Source organism: Lissotriton helveticus, chromosome 8 (genome assembly GCF_964261635.1).
Source record: "Lissotriton helveticus chromosome 8, aLisHel1.1, whole genome shotgun sequence".
Classification (NCBI taxonomy): Eukaryota; Metazoa; Chordata; class Amphibia; order Caudata; family Salamandridae; genus Lissotriton; species Lissotriton helveticus.
Window position 1 is genome coordinate 159522985 of NC_136069.1, and position 17487 is coordinate 159540471.

At 42.8% G+C, this 17487-nt stretch overlaps 1 protein-coding gene across 1 annotated transcript in view; it reads left to right on the top strand.

Moving 5' to 3' along the window:
- The window catches only part of C2CD2 (C2 calcium dependent domain containing 2), a 434056-nt gene that overhangs the window by 384717 nt on the left and 31852 nt on the right, over positions 1–17487 (top strand). Inside the window, exon 13 of the mRNA XM_078656804.1 lies at positions 6740–7082. Within this exon, the coding sequence (XP_078512930.1) occupies positions 6740–7082 (343 nt within the window). The remainder of the gene's footprint in view (positions 1–6739; positions 7083–17487) is intronic.

Genomic DNA, 17487 nt, shown 5'->3' on the forward strand with positions numbered 1-17487 from the left:
TCTACTATATTGAAAGAACAAAATCCTTTAGAAAGACTACACAACTCTTTGTGGCTTTCTTCCCATCTCATAAGGGCAATCCCATTTCAGAAGCAGGAATTGCAAGGTGGATTGTTAAATGCATCCAAATATGCTATATCAAAGCCAAACGCACATTAACCATTCCCCCTAGAGCTCATTCAACACACAAACTAGGGGCTTCTATGGCATTCTTAGGGAACATTCCCCTAGATGACATCTGCAAAGCAGCAACTTGGTCTACAAAACACACTTTCACAAAACCCTATAATGTAGATGTGCAAGAAAAACAACAAGCTAGTGTGGGCCAGGCTATACTAAGAAAACTTTTCAGACCACTGTAATAGCTACAGGTAGCCACAGCTAAGAAGGTAACTGCTGTTCAGTGTATGCAGAAGTATATGATCTGCAGCCCATATGCCTCGAACGGAAAATGTTACTTACCAGTATGCACCTGTTCTTGGCATGTAGAGCTGCAGATTCATATATGGCCTCCCACCTCCCCGGATACCTCGATCTGTTCTAGTACTATCTTACTTGGATACATCACACATGGACAACCTTTTTTCTATTTCTTACTAACTCCATCATAACCCTTTATGGCGAAAACAATCTGAATCTGGAGTCGATGCCCATGCGCACTATCACCCTAGGGAGGAGTCACCTATCTCGTGACTACAAAGATTTCTTCCAAAAACAAAAAAAAGTGCAAACATCCGAGCCCAACACCAGATGGTGATCTGTTCACAAGTATATGAATCTGCAGCTCTACATGCCAAGAACAGATGCATACTGGTAAGTAGCATTTTCCTTCTAACTTAAATGTGGTCTTCATTCTGCTGACTCTGGAAGTTAACACCAGTATTTTCTTATGTCGGCATGCCTGGCTCAGAATTTTCAGGCTTTAAACCAGAAGTCCAACTGTCTATTTTAAATACTCCTTTTGACAAACAACATCTTTTCGGACCTCAGGTTGATGAGGCTTTAAAAAAGATGAAAAAAGACACTGACGTAGCAAAACCCATGGGAGCACTTCAGACTCCTTCAAGCAGAGGATCATTTAGTCACTCATTCTATAGAGCAAGGTCTAAAAGTAGATCCTCAGACCCTAACACTTCCTCGTACACATCCAACACGCAATCCTCTTCCGGTAGAGGCTTCTTTTGAGGAGGTTACAGAGGAAACCATTTTAAAGGTGGGGCTAAAGACACGTCAACGCCAAACTCCCTTTCTCCCAATAAGCAGTGACTTGCCTAAAGTTCCCCTGTTCATTTAACACCTGTCGGGGGCAAGGCTTTTTTTTTTTTTTTTTTGAGTTTTTTTATATAGCGCAAACTTGACCCTAGGTATCTGATATCCGAGCGCCTTACACAATCACCGGTTGCGTTACATGAGGATACATTTATTTTTGGTAGGCACAGGGCGATTAAGTGATTTTCCCAGAATCACAGGATGTTGCACGTTCTTGCTGAGACTCAAACCCAGTTCCCCAGATTTGAGGTTGACCGTCCTAGCCGTTAGGCCAACTCCATTCCTTCAACAATTTCTCCCCTTTTCGGCAATCCATAACATCAGACAAATGGGTGTTCGAAATTATCCTTCATGGTCATTTGCCTGGAGCTCACCAGAAATCCTTCCAACATTCCACCCCGCACTCACAAACTCGTCAGAGCACTGGCAACTCCTCAACAAAAGGAGCTATAGAACCATTTCCACTACAGTACCAAGGTTCAGGGGTGAACTCTGTACTTTCTAGTCCCCTAGAAGGATGGCTCCTTAAGACCAATTTTAGCTCTAAAGACATTGAATCTGTACATACTTTCAGAACATTTTCACATGGTGACGCTTCAACAGGTCCTTCCACTGCTACAGCAAGGCGACTTTGTCTACACTAGACTTAAAAGATGCCTACTTTCATATTCTGGTTCTCCCAGCTCATCGCAAATACCTCAGATTCGTAATGGGGGGGAAAACATGATCAGTTCAAGGAAAACACTATTCCCTTGCACACGCTGAGAGTATATACACAATTGGCAATAATATAGATAATTGTTTTGAGTATACTGCACTCTCATTGAAACGCATTAATTTTTCTTTCAGCCTACAGGAATCAACAAGACGAGAATAGGTACCGTATCCCTCAACTATTGTGTTCACCCCTATTATCGCTTTGGGGGAGCATGACGTGCATGTTCTATAGGGTTACAGCTTTGGCAACGTGAGGGCTAACTGTCCCAGTATATGAGACAATTGAGTGTACACTGTGTTTATGCTCACAATGCACCCTGTTACTTCACGCATAATTTTAATAGTAAACTGTTCTGCCAGAAGAAGAGTTTGGAATACTTGTATAAGGGAGATTACGTTCTGTTCTGGAATCACCATTGTTTACACACAATACAGTTTAAATATCATGACAAAAGTACGCATGGGTTTCCACAAAGTACACTATGAGTGTAATACGGATTTTTCATGACACCACTTCACTTGGGCATACGCACATATTTGCATTCTTATTCATGCATACCACAACCTTTGTATTTGTATACTTCCTTAGCCCTGAAGAAGTTGCGGGTTCATCCCTTGTACAGCGATGAAACACATCTTGGCTAGGAACTCAAGGAACTGACTGGGGTGTACAAGACACCATCCACAGAAGAGGTAGAAATAGAATAACCACGGAACTAAAGAAAACAATTGATCTCTATATTATTGCCAATTGTGTATATACTCTCAGCGTTTGCAGGGGAATAGTGTTTTCTATGAATGTGGTCTTTTGACCTCACATCAGGGAATTTGGTGATTTTCCCTACCTTTTTGCACAGCGCCTAACTTCTGCTGCCATAAAATCTCTACGCGAAATGTCTTGGAGTGCCACACACCTATTTTATATCACCGAGCTTGCAGCACTTATGATCCATTGAAGGTACTCCCGTATGGAGTAACTATTGCTCCTAGAGTATTCACATAATGTCTGGCAGTAGTAGCGGAACATCTCAGAAGACAACAGATTCATATCTTCCCATATCTGGACGACTGACTCCTCAAAGCCAGCACACACCAAAAGTGTTAACACCGCACTCATAATACATTTAGACCTACTCTACCAATTGGGTTTCACGGTCAGTGCTCAGAAGTCTCACCTTCAGCCTTCACAAATGCAGTCTTATCTGGGAGCGACTCTAGCACAGCTCTAGCCTCACCCAAATGCAGCCAGAATTCGAAATATTACAACTCTGCTACTACAATTTCAAACCAATCATTATTTAACAGTCAGGACTTTCTTGCAACTGTTAGGAATGATGTCATCATGCTTTGCAATAGTGCCTCATGCAAGGTTACGCATGCATCTTCTACAAGAGTGTTTAGCACATCTGTGGAATCCGTCTCGGGGTCAATTAACAGATCAAGAGTTGGTAGACAGCTGCACCCATCACTTTCTGCAGTGGTGGAACACCCCAAACTTCTCAAAAGGGCAGCCCTTCATTGACCCTGATCCACAGATCGTGCAAACAGCAGACTCATCTCTCACAGGTTGGGGTGCCCATCGTCACAACTTGACATTTCAGGGTCTATGGGACAAGAAGTATAGAGCTCTGCACATCAACTATGTAGAGCTTTTAGCTGTATATCTAACACTGAAAGATTTTTAGTCTCACCTCATAGGGAAAGTTGTCCTAGTCCCCACCGACAACATGACAGCAATGTACTATGTACAAAACAGGGGGGGGCCACATTCTCTGCAACTGTCACGCGTCTCTCAGACAATATGGCGTTGGGCTATTCATCCCAGAGTCCCATCTTCTGTCAGAGCACCTCCCAGGAGTGAACAATCAGATTGCCGACCTCCTAAGCAGAAGGCGGCAACAAATTCACGAGTGGGAACTTTATCCCCAGATTCTTCTTCCATACTTTCAAGAATGGTGATTCCCACAAATAGATCTTTTTGCCACAGTGGAGAACTCAAAATGCCCAAACTTTGCCTCCAGGTTTCCACACGAGGGTGCCTTTGGATAGAGGTATCCAAAGGCAATCCTCTATGGATGAATTAGTCAGGGAAATTTGCCTAAGCTTTTCCACCTCTCCCTATGCTTCCATTTCTGGTTCGGAAGCTCAGGCAAACATCTCTCGCACTGATTCTAGTAGCTCCTACTTGGGCCCGTCAACCATGGTTCATGACACTTTCAGAACTGTCAGTGGTTCCACATCAAAACTTACATCGCGTGCAGAACCATGGAGAAATCAGACATCCAAATCCCAAGGAGCTCAATCTAGCGATTTGGCTCCTGAAGTCGTAGTATGGATATCTTAACTTGCCACCAGAATGTATGGCCATTCTTAAAGAAGCAAGAAAGCCTACTACCAGAGCATGCTATGCATCTAAATGGAAAAGATTTGTTATATATTATACTAATAACGATAGTGATCCACTCGCAGCATCTACTCAAAATATCATTTGTTACCTTCTGCATTTACAGCGCACTGGTCTAGCCTACACTGTATTCGACTGCATCTTGCGGTCGCGGTCACGATCAACATCTATCTTTGTTCAAGGTTGCAGTAATTAAAGCCTTTATGGAGGGCCTTAAGAGTAATACCACCCCGGGTGCCTCCAGAACCAGTTTGGAAGCTGAACATTGTGCTTAAACGGGTCATGGGTCCACCTTGTGAGCCATTACACAACTGTCCACTACAGTTTCTTTCATGGAAAGTGGCCTCCTCATTGCGATAACCTCATAAAGACAAAGTAGTTCTTCGCACCAACCGAAAATTCCTTTTCACAGTCTGCTTTTTATATAAACCAATCCATTGAGTTGCCTGTGTTCTTTCCTCAACCTAATTCTGTAGAAGAAAGAGCTCTTCATACTCTTGATGTCAGAAGAATTTTTTTGCACTACATAAAAAAAATAAGGTTTTCGTAAAACAAAACAATTTGTTTGTTGCATTTACTCCACCTCACAAAGGCAATCCAATTTCTAAATTTAGTTTTGCAAGATGGATTGTTAAATGCATTCAAACCTACTACGCTAAACCTAAACAAACTTTAGCTATACCTACTATAGCGCATTCCACTCGTAAAATAGGAGCATCTATGCCCTTTTTCGGTAACATCCCTATAGCTGACATTTGTAAAGCAGCAACATGGGCCACAACACACACTTTTACCAAACATTACTGTGTGGACGTGTTAGCATGTCAACAAGCCAGCGTAGTGCAATCAGTGCTAAAAACACTTTTTCAAACCGCTGCAACATCTACTGGTTATCCACCGCATTGGGAGAATACGAGTTGATGCCCATGCTCACTATCACCCAAAGGAGGAGTCACCTTACCTTGTGACTAAGAAAGACTTCTTCGAAGAAAAAAAAACTTGCAAACATCCGGACCCAACACTAGATGCCAGGAGTAAGCAAAGCATACGACTCTACAGCTCTGCATGCCAAGAACAGATGCTTACTGGGTAAGTAGCATATACCTTATGGAGCACTAGAATGATGTGTAATTAACATAGTGGGAACAGTGAGAGGCACATTTCTTGTATCTCTGGTATAGATGATTTACAAAGCTTTCTTCCTAAACTCGGTGTGCAATCAATGTATTTGGTGCATATACTCCATGGAGAAGCGTGGCTCAGTGGTTAGAGGCGGCAGACCCGGAAGCTGAGATCGACCGTGGACCAGGGTTCGATTCCCCGCCTCGGCGGGTTTCGGCTCAAAAATTCCACAGACTCGACAATTCTCGCTCTGGTGTCTACTCAACTCACGGGGTCACACTCTGCGACTCTGGGCAATAGCTTGCTTAATCTCCACTACGGCCCCTCGCGGCGGGATGCCTGGCTTTCACCTTGTGGACACCCTGCTGGGGTTTCTCACAGGGGAATAACAGGACGGGTTCCCTAAGCAAGCGCCGGGACGCTCACGGGCAGCCGTGCGCTTTACAAATCCAGCACATTTACACATTTACATGCTGGGTAGGAGCTATGAAGATGTGTGTAGTCCAAAAACAGCTGACAGTGATGAGAATAATTTTAACGCCCTCAGTCTGATCTTCTGTTTATTGAGGAGTGGGATGCTTTTTTAAATCTCGAACTGTTTCATTTCTGTGGCCCGTGTTTTGCATTTTTAGGTCTGCAAGAGAATGTTCACACACATTTAGTGCATTTTTCACTTTGTGTATCAGCCAACCGGAGTATTTTGCATTTATACGTCCAGCAATTGTGGTTTTGCATTGGTAATTGGCCAGAGGTTCCACAATTCACTTCCTCAGTTTTGGCTTTGATTCAAAGAGCATTTTGTAACTTGAACTGGAGAAAAGCTTCTTAGCTCCATTCCATGTAATGCTAGCAGCATAAAAGTGCATAATGGGTTTGCCATGTTTATTGCACCAGTGTGAAAATGTTTGTAATGTGACAGTTAGTATAAAATATCAAAACAATGGTTTAAGTGAGATAGTGGAGTATTGATGCGTCTTTCGGGGAACATTTTTTTTTTCTATTTTTTAAGTGGTCGCACGCACGCATTAGTTTGGAGGTGAGAAGTACTGATACTCGAACAACTTCACAAAATTTGTCAGATAGAATGTGTGCACAGACCTGCACAATATTGAGAACAAGTGAGTTTTAGAGAACCTTATGCATGACATACCACAAAAGCGTATAGAATAAACGTGAAAAAGAAACAATGTCACATTTGTTACTATCATTTTTTTCTTGTTTCATCAGACAGCTTTATCTCAGGATCAGGAAGCCTCGCTTATGTTTGATTATGCAGCAGCCATGGATGGTGCACTTAGCAATCAAGAATCTTCTGCCACTGAAAGTGCGGCCTCTAATGCACTTGTAGGTGAACAGATGGCCTTGCCATCTTCACAGACACTACCTGCCCAGGACCTGGACCTAGACCTGGAGGAAGACCATCTACAGGACACGTGGGCATTTGCAGGAGGCCATAGTAATGGTCCTTCAGGGGATTGGAACCTTCAGGTGCCAGAGGACAAGGACTGTGAGCAGGTCTCCATCAACAGTCTGAGTGTCTCGGAACTGGGAAATGTTAAGAAATCCAAAGGTAATTCTCATTTTATGATTTGTTCAGTAAGTCTCTTTGTTTTGTTACCACAACATTGGGGTCAATTTACAAACTCATTTAGGAATAGAGGAAATACTACTTTCCTGGTCAAATTAATGCCTTTGTGTGTTGGCCAAAATGTCTAACTTCTTGTTAGTGGACGCGCAAAGAGGGCGCAGTAGTTTTTGTTTGTACTAATTATATATGGGTATTCCGGGGGTATTACCATTTAACTTTTTTGGGGGGCAATCCCCAAATCCATTTAAGAGCAGAACTACTATTCCTGTTGTGCTCCTCCACTCTTAATGGCTGTGACAATTGGCCCCATAATGTGAAGGGTGTTTTACAATGGTAATTGGAATATTAATGCTATTGCGGCAGACTAATTAGCTCCTAATGATTACCTTAAATCCCTCCTTGAAAGTGCTGCTGCGACCTAGTCCGTAATCTGTCTCCAAAACATGTGAATATATTACTGAAACCCGTAAACAAATTTTGCTCTGAACAAAAACACATACAACTTATGTCTCTAAAACATCACTCAGTGTAATCCATTTCCGCATTTAGATCATCACACAAAGTTGGGTTTAGGAGTAATAATTAATTACATACAGTTTAAAAAAAAGAAAGTCCTGAAAATGTACTCTTGGGTTCAATCTTTGTAATGTGATGGCAATTTCTATGGCTTATTGTTACCAAAAATGGTAGTCTGTCTCGAACTGGAGCACAATCGTATATTTCTAAAAACTTAGCCGCTAATTTCATTGGACTAGACCGTAAAAAGTTTGGAAGACCAGCCACAACAACTTGCACTGATCCTGTCTGTCATGAGACACTAGCGCAGTTTCCTTGGTGCTGTAGAAGTGGGCCCTTCCCAAGGGAGTTGGAGAGCCAATTTGGCGGCCATTTTCTGAATTCTTTGTAGTGTGGGGAATACAAAGATGGGCACTTCCAAAAAATAACGAATTGCAGTAGTCCTGTCTACTTAAAATAGTATTTATTACTATTAAAAGACGAGTGTGTGCTGGTAAAACAGGCAAAATATTGCATACAAGACTCCTCAATAGAAAACAATTGGAGGAAAGGTGGCTCACATGACTAGTGAGAGTCATTTTATCATCAAGAAAAGCACCTGGGTTACAATCTGAGGTGTGCAAAGTTTCTCTGGCCAACACTTGGAACTAGGGTAAGTGGCTGTGGGTTTACTGGAATTCGGGCGACTCTCCCTCTTTTCCAGATTAAATTTTAAGGAGTTGTTCTCAGGCCACTTCACCATTCCCCGCATGCAATTTTAGAAATTCTCCTGGGGACACTTGTATCAGAGCCTGATAGTTTTAACCAAAGAAGTAACTGTGTATTATCTGCATAGCTCATAAGACCAAATAATGGAATAACTAGTGGACATAAAGAACACCCAATGATGGAATAAGGAGGGGCAGTGGCTGGACCTAGAGATTTAAAGCAGGGGCTTAAAGAAGAACCCTGCCGTGCATGCTGTTTTCAAATTTTAAACTTGAATTGGCTATAAATGGCTGTAGAGACACTGCTTGCTGGCGTTGTGAAGGATATGATCTAATCCACTCCAGAGCTCCATCTTGTACTCGAGTCTCTCTCAGCCTGAAAAGCGAATGCTCATGGGAGACCATATCAAATGCCGCGGACAATTCAACAGCACTAAGGTCGACGAATTACGTTAGTCACTTGAGTCCGCAGCTCATCTACCATAGTTACCATTGCTATCTGTATGCTATGACCTGGTCTGAAACCAGATGTGGGTTCATCTGGAATCTTGTTGTACTCCAAATACCTCGACAATTGCTTGTTCACCCTTTTTCCAAGATATTGGGGAGCAGCGAAATCAGGTGATAATTACTCTGCCTGTTGTGTATTTTTTTAGTAGTTGTACCAATATGGCTTTTTTCCCCAAGCCTGAAGAATAACTGCTGGATATAGAGATAAATTGCAAATCCGATATTAAGGGTGTGCCACCTTTGGTTAAAACTGATAAAAAATGTTGGGAGAGATTGGATCAAGAGGAGAGCCAGAAGATGTGGTATTACAGATGTTTACAAATGTCATTGGAGTATTCAATTGGTTTAGAAGAGTCGGAGCCAAGCTCCAATGTCTTTGTATCCAATAGTCCCAACAGCCGCCTTCGGCAATTCAACAAGGAAGCTGCAATGTGAGATATTTTTTCTCTTCAAAATAAGTTGACAGTTTATTACAGAGAAACTGTGAGTAATCCAAGCGGTGCAGTCAGGTGCAGCTAAGGAGTTAGGTACCCAAAAAGCTCTCTAGCAGCATGACAGACTTTTAGTATTTTCTATGCTAAATATTTGCTTTAGCAGCTAAAATCTGTGTTCTAAAAGATATTAATGCTGCTCAAAGTTAGAGTTTAAACTCTGTATCATAAGCTTAATGTCATCTCCGTTCTATAAGTTTGCAGGCTAGCTTAGCTGATTTTAGGAAGTTGTTATACCAAAGAGCGGAGGGCATGGCTCAGCAATTTTCAGCTAAACCGGTAGCAGAATCCTATCAGTAACCCTCTCTCACAATCCTTATCCAAAGAGGAGCCAGGCCCAGTAAATCATAGCTTTCTCCTAAACGTCTCCAAGTTATTCTTGGCCCAGGCCCATGTTACCTTCTTAGTCCTTTGGTATTGTTTATCCATACTATTCTTTTAGCAGGATATGAAATTCAATTAAATAATGGTCGATCCACATCATTGGCAGGATCTGCTACTGAGTTAGTCAGGGAGAAGATTGCAGAATATTCTGAGGCTTCATCCCAAAAATGTAAGTCTTAAATGTACAAACCTGCAATATGTTTCAACCAGAGGGGCTAAACAGTCAAAGAGGTCTAATTCAAAACAAGGACGGGCCAGGAGATAAACAAATATAAAAGCCCAGCCTGACTGTCTGAAAGATTTATGAAAAAGTCTGCTAGCTCTCCTTCTTGAAGATCTCCCCGCTCTACTGTAGGGAGCTGAACTGCATCACAGTTTAACAAAAAGAAAAAGTGGCAAAGCTAGTAGCCTTTAATGTCCAAAAACATGTAAACGCAGGTACTCACAGATGCTGTTTAGCACTTTAAAGCAAATCCTATTGGCTTGCAAGTGTTTGGTTAAAAAGTAGCTCAAAGGGATGTTTTTTGTGTACAATGCATATAGGAGGTGAAGAACGGAATGTGCCAATCGTTGATGATTGAGCTTACTTTTCAGATCTAAAATAGTTCCAGGGGAAGCACCAGTGGGAGTGGGGTGGCGGGATTAAAAAGAATAAAAATAAATAAACTTTCCTTCTCCGCCACCCCAGGTATCTCCTCCGTCCTGTAAGGAAGGTCTGCTGGAAGCACCAAAAGTACCCAGGCTTTCCGGACTCTCCCACAAGATCGGCTGGCAGGGGACGGTGTTGGAGGGGTAGGGGGAATTAAAAAAAATTGTAAAAAAAATGTGCACTTAGAGGAGTGCAAACCACTCCTTCCCTGATCTGGCGTCGGAGCCCAGCCCTGTCCAACTTGTGCATAGAAAAAGAAAATGATAATAACGTCCTGTTATCATTTTCTTTTTTGTACTGCTGAAATAGGAGCTAGGCGATGCTCCTCTGTCTTAGCGGAGGAGCCGCCACTGGGAAGTACTTTCTCAGATGTGGAGTTATATTCCAAGCAGCCAATAGCATTGTGAGAGAAAGTTACTTCTCTAGGATGAGCCAAGGCCCACTATATGAATATTTTAAAGAATGGTTAACAGTTGGTGTAGCAGTCAGCTTCGCTCTCATGTCGGACCTAAAAATTGAATCCAATGGGTTTGTAAGATTTCAGTGACCTGCATACAATACTTTCGACTGAATGTTCTGTATGAAAATGAGTGTTTTAATCATGGGATATGAAAATGGGAAAGCAATAGAAATAGAACATACGAGATATGAGTAGTTTGTATAGGCTTTTAGCTAAGTTATTGACTGAAGTGGCTTACCACGCATATCTTTTATTTAAACCATGATGGTGTGAAGCTTTGGAAGGGAAAATACAGTAGTTGTAAGATTTGTCCTTTATTTCCGACTTGGTTGTAAAACCAACCTTGTAGTAGCCCTATTCCTCACCCTCAGAATAAAGACACAGCTGCAGGTTTTAGACTATAGGAAAATTTATAAAAATGCCCCTGCTAATCCAGATAAATTGAAATACAGTCAAAACTTTTTAGTCATGAAAAAGTGTGCATATGAAAGGAATTACCAGTAATTGTTAAAATATAAATTATGATTTGATTCCTGAGGTTTTTGGGCTTATGGAACCCCTAGGTAGTACAGTTCAAAAATCTTCAGGCTTTGCCTAAGGTCTGCCCCAAGGTCACTGATAGAATGATGAAATGGAAATCGTCCTTCTCTCTCCTGTGGTGAATTGTGTTACAGACTTCTGTGGTTCTGTTTGCTCCGCTGCATCAAGTACTCGTGAAGTGTGAACGGATCTGTGATATGTTTTTTAGATTACGTAATTCCCTGTATCCTTTTAACTTCAGTTTATATATTTTTTGCATTTTCTTTCCTTAAACCAAAACAAATATCCCTTCTATTTTGATTGGCTCAAGTAAACAAAGGGTGAACTTCCCCTGACATGCCTTTCTGTTTCCTGACCTCCACCTTTCACCTCAACTTTTTTTTCTTGTGACCATATTCTTTGCAATGGCAGAACAATTACATTAAATTAGTAGTTGGGCACTCTGAAGTTCTACTCTTCTAAATTCCTGGAATCCCACCAAATTTCACAAATGTCCCTCTGCTTGGAGATTTGGGTGCTTCAACCTTTATGTAGATCTTTTTAGGCGTGCTATATACACAATGTTGAAATGGCTTGTACGTACCATAGATTTTGGAGTCCTATTTTCACCCATTACCTTCTGCAAGTATCGTAAGGCCAATACTGCTGTCGTTTTCCACCCCAAACAGCAGGTATTTGGGATTCGGATTGTGTTTTTTCACATTATTCTCTGTGAAATTGGTTATCTTTAATGTCATCTGGGTTTCCTGGCTTCAAGAAATAAGACCCACCATTAGAAACCAGAGAAAAGTATCTTCTCTACTTAGGCCGTGTACGAAGGCTATCACTAATACGATTGAGTGACTTTCAAGATCCAAGAGTGACTCTAAAGGACTTGACCATTTCAAGGACGACCTGCTTTCACCTCTGCAATATTTGTAATATATATGCAGGTATCCTGGTACTACTGTAAATGTATCTTCTTGGCATATGTAGCTGTGCATGCTCCTGCCATCTAGTGTTGGGCTTGGACGTGGGAAAGTTGTTCCTGTTTGAATAAGTCTTTTGAGTCACGAGGTTCTCTGACTCCAACTATTGCTGGTAAGGTGCAGGGGCATAGATTCCAAAAGTAGATTGTTTTTTCTTGTTATTGTTATTGTTATCGTTATTTTTGATTTATAGCGCGCCCAATCACCTACAGGTCTCTAGGCGCTCGGAAATCACAAGAACAACAACTTAGCAAAAGCAGAGAAGCAACCATTAGTCTATATTGCGCTCATGGATCTTCTAAACAGCAGTGTTTTTAACACCCGTCTAAAGCGTAGGAGATTCTCTTCCCTGCGCAGCGGCTCGGGTAGTGCATTCCACAGCTGCGGGACTAGCACGGAGAAGGCTCTCCCTCCTTTGGTTACCAGTTTGTACCGAGGACAAACCAGTCGTTGAGAATTCGAAGATCTTGGAGATCTCAATGGGATGTACACCGCCAGGCGATCCTTGATGTAGGCAGGTGCCAGGCCATAGATTGCCTTATGAGCTATGCACAGATTTTTAAATTCTGCTCGCTCTTTAATGGGGAGCCAGTGCAGGCTCTGTAGCAGGGGAGATGCTTTCGATCGTCTTGGTAGTCTAAAAATAAGACGTGCAGCATCGTTCATAACAACCTGTAGCCTGTATATCAAAGTTTTTGGCAGGCCAAGATAGAGGGCATTTCCGTAATCTATCCTCGAGATCACGGTGGCTGCTACGATTGAGCGCATCATGGATTGGGAGAGAACGGGGGCTAGCTTACGTAGCTGCCGGATGATGTTGGTGCAACTTCCCACCACCGATGAGATCTGACTGACCATCGATAAATCACAGTCCAGTTTGATCCCCAAACTCTTTACGTTCAGGCTAGGTTTTGGAGCGGGGCCTAACTCCGCGGGCCAATAGAGGTCTCCCCATGGGGAGGTGGCAGATGGAATAATCAATACCTCGGTCTTGTCTGGGTTGATTTTCAAGAGATTTCCCGTCATCCATTGGACCGTGTACCTCAAGATGTTCTGGGTTTGGAGTTGTGCGGCACTTGTGTTATCGACACTCAGCAACAGCTGAGTGTCGTCCGCATAGTTGAATACTGTGCAGCCCATGCTCGCCAAAGAGGCAATCAGAGGTTGCAGGTAGAGATTAAATAGAAGTGGGGACAGGGCCGAGCCCTGAGGTACCCCACATTCTAACGTCCCCACCTCACTGTTGAGTTCAGTGTGTCACCACCAAGCTCCGGGTCAATACCTAAAGGTGATCGTCTTCGGGCATGTTCAGATGCTCCATACCCATTGGTAAATCAATTGTCGGGTGTACTGCCTTTTCAGAGTCCTCGTGCTACCCGGTCCATCTCAATGACGGGACCTGTTGGCTCCCCGTACAGGGCCTTGCCCCTTTAGGGCCTACTCCGTTCTCTTCTGCACAGAGAATGACAAATCTGTGATGGAAAAGACTCCATTCCAGAACTGTGTAGAGGTAAATATCCCTGGACAGGCTTCCACCAGGTGTGTAACGTCTGTCTGCCCGGGCCAGAACGAGGCTGCCTGCTCCAGCTGCCTTGCCTTCCTTTAGAAAAAGAATCAGCGTTATCAACTCCTCGCTTGATGACCCAACATACCTCCTGTTTTTTGAGGGGCTCAAACAGTTTATCCCACCAAGGGTCTCTCCGGTCCATGTTTGGAACCTCAGCGTTGTACTAAGCTGGCTTATGGGACCTCCCTTTAAGCCACTACACGCACGTCCCAAACAGTTCTGTCTTGTAAGGTAGCTTTCCTAGTAGTTATCACTTCTCTCAGACCAGTCTGTGACAACTAGATCTCATCCTAGAAGAACCCTTTTTCTCCGTCTACTCAGACAGGATAGTCACTAGAACAAATCCCTAGGTGGCTTAGCTTCCACCTGAATCTAGCCATTGAGCTATCAGTGTTCTTCCCACAGCCTGAGCACTTGGCGGAATGAGCTCTTCATACTCTGGGTATCAAAAGAGCACTTCTGTATTACGTTGATAGGTCTAAGCCATTCCAAAAGACACACCAGCTCTTTGTTTCTTTGTCCAAACCCCACAAAGGCTGCTCTCTCTCCAAATCCAGTATTGCATTTTGGCAAGCCAAATGTGTACAGACCTGTTGCGCCTAAGCCAAAAGCCCTTTGCCTGTCCCTCTCAGACCACACTGAACCCGTAAAAAGGGACTTTTATGACTTTCCTAGGCAACATCCCTATACATCTGCAAAGCAGCTACCTGCTTTCCGCCCCCCCCCCCCACCCGCACACACACTTTCACTAAACATTACTCTGTGATTGTTTTAACCTCCAACCAGCAAGAGTTGATCAGGCTGTCTTACTTAAACTTTTTCAGTCTTCTGCACCATCCTAGTGCTAGCCACTGCTTATTGGAAGACTGATTTATAGTCTATGTACAGCATGTGCATCTACAGCTACATGCCTCCAACAGAAAATGTTATCCTGTAAGCATGACATGTAATGCTGTAGATCCACATGATTCCACCCTCCTCCCCGGAAGCCCTTGGATGCTGCAGTCTCCTTGCTACTTTTTGCATTTCCTGTTCCTTGCCATGGTCCTCTTTTTTTGTACCCTTCTTCTCCATCTATGTTCTCTATTTTTGGGTTGAAAAACCAATCTGACAGTGGAGCTGATGCCACATAACAGTGTAAATGGTGTGATTTTTAAGTGAGGCAGACGTACTGGCTTTGACAAAGGGTCAAAATATTAAAAGCAGTGGGGGCCTATTTGCTTTATCAAGGGGTCACCACATAAACATATGTAAAGCAGATCTGATGACTTTACAAAACCAATAACTATATTCAAATGTATATTTAATAAATTCTCACATCGCAATATTTAATAGTGATTCTCACGCAATGTTTTAAATAAAGCATTATCGTAAAAAAATTAAACATATCTTAGTCTTTTTTCTTTCTTCATATTGCAGCCTTAGGTCCAACTACGAAGGGTCTCTGCACTCCAGCTGAAGAGCAAACCGCTCCAGCTTCAGAGTGCTTTAAGAAAATATAGTAAACTCTCCTGGGATCATGGAATCAGTGACCCAGGAGGCTTAATACACTACATTCTGTGCCAGCATTACCTTGAGCCATTTAAGCTAGACACAGCATTTTTGTTTGTTTGTTACTGTGGTGGCAGCTGCGCTTCTTGCAGCCCTCTACAACATTACAAAATGGTTATATGTGCTGCTACCCCTTCTAGGTGTCCACCAGGTACAAACAAATCTAATCTTGCAGGGCATTAGGGGGACGCTCCTTTCACTGGAGCAGTAAATAAGGGGTGGCTCATGTCGCTTATTTATAATTCTTTTATTTGCTTTTCGTGGGGGGTGAGGAAGGTGGGGTGAGTTATTAACGTTGGAGCCACAGGGAGATCCCTCATGGCCCCTGCATGCTCCCAAGCCAACACCAATGGTGGGGCTGACCAGAGCCGGACATTATTTTTAAACTGGGTGCGCACCTGGGGGCACCCACAACCTTTCCAATCTTTGAGGGCCACGGAGGGAGAAGCTTTTTTCTGTGCTCTCACCTGGCAGGAGCCAAGTTGGATTCCCTGCCCTAGAGAGTGTGGGCAGAGATTAACATTTCTATTCTCTGCCCGCACTCTCCGGGACAGAGAACAGCAGTGTCCAATGGGATGGGGTCCCTAGCATACGGCACTCGTCAGGCCTCGGGAGATGAGGTCCCCAAGGCCGGTGTACAGTTTAGGTAGGTGTGCCGCACACCCCTCCTCTGCCAAAATAACAATCTACTGGACCCCTTGGGACCGAGTCTCAGGGAGAGGGGGCACACCCCCCTTTAAAAAAAACTGTGATGGGTGATGGGGTTCTCAGGGTCGAAGACGTGGGGGTACACTCTCTTCTCCCCATAAATAATGAATCAGCCCTGGGAAATGTCCCCTCTGAGCCCCCAAATGCACTTTGAGTAGTGAGCTGACATCCATTCCTCAGTGTCAGTCAGCACTGACTTTAGGTGGTAGATGCTTTAAATATATGAATGATCTCTGCAGTACAGATGCTTATAAACAGCCAAATCATCAGTACCCACAGCAACTTCATGTCAAGCCTGTCAACATGGCAGGCCTGATAAATGTTTGTGGCCCTGCTTATTAAGGAACCTTTGAGTGAAATCCCTAATGTTGTTGCCTGTTTACCTTTTTTGATGAAAAGGGAGCTTCTCTTTTTTTACTTGCTGTTCTGAAACAGAGTAGGAGGATAATAAGAGAAACCGCACAGTCTAACTTGTGGTTAGCTACACATGAGCACATACACCACCTATGCAACATGGCATCAATGACGGCTTGGACATTTCAGAAAAAAAAAATTTGAAAGCTGGGAAATAAACATTTTAAAGAAATATATTTGACAAAATTAAATTTTTGTAATCAAATGTCTTGTATGTTGTGCTTGCAGGTTTCAGTTCTGTCTTTAATTCCTCTGTACTGTTTGCAATGTCTGATTTGTTTTACCTCTGGTCTCTACGATCTGTTCATTTTTCTTGTCCATTCCCTCTAAACATAAAGAGGACTGCTTTGCCACCAAGAGTTAATTGTCTGCACAGTAAGTTCAATAGTCTTATTTTCTCCTTAAGCTACCCCGGTCTCATTGTGATGCAAGCACTGCATATTCCTCCTACCATCACCAACAGGATTCCCTCTCAAAATGTTAATATGGACTTGAGCAAAGCAAATTGGACGGACCATGCCATTCTTCCTATGTGTTGTTGCACACATCCGCATTATACAAACTGAGAATTCTGCATATTTAGAAAATGTAGAATTTTGAACAACTATTTTTCAAAAGCTGGAGCCTAATTTTAAGATTTACAGTAAAGTAAAATCCAACTATTCCTGGCAGACCCAGTACGTTTGCAATTGCTTAGATTATCTCTGATGGAAATCATGCAGCAATATTTCCATCTCCCTAGTGTAGCATTGGGGCCATGGTCTCTCCGGTGCTAATTTTGCTAATGGCAGATTTACAGTATTTACCTTAAATCAGGAGATTTATATAACTGCTCTAAATCCAGCCCATAGCCATTTAATTTTGACGGCTTTATATCGCATTGTAATTTAATTAAACCAGATACGTTAGGAAAGGGACAAGT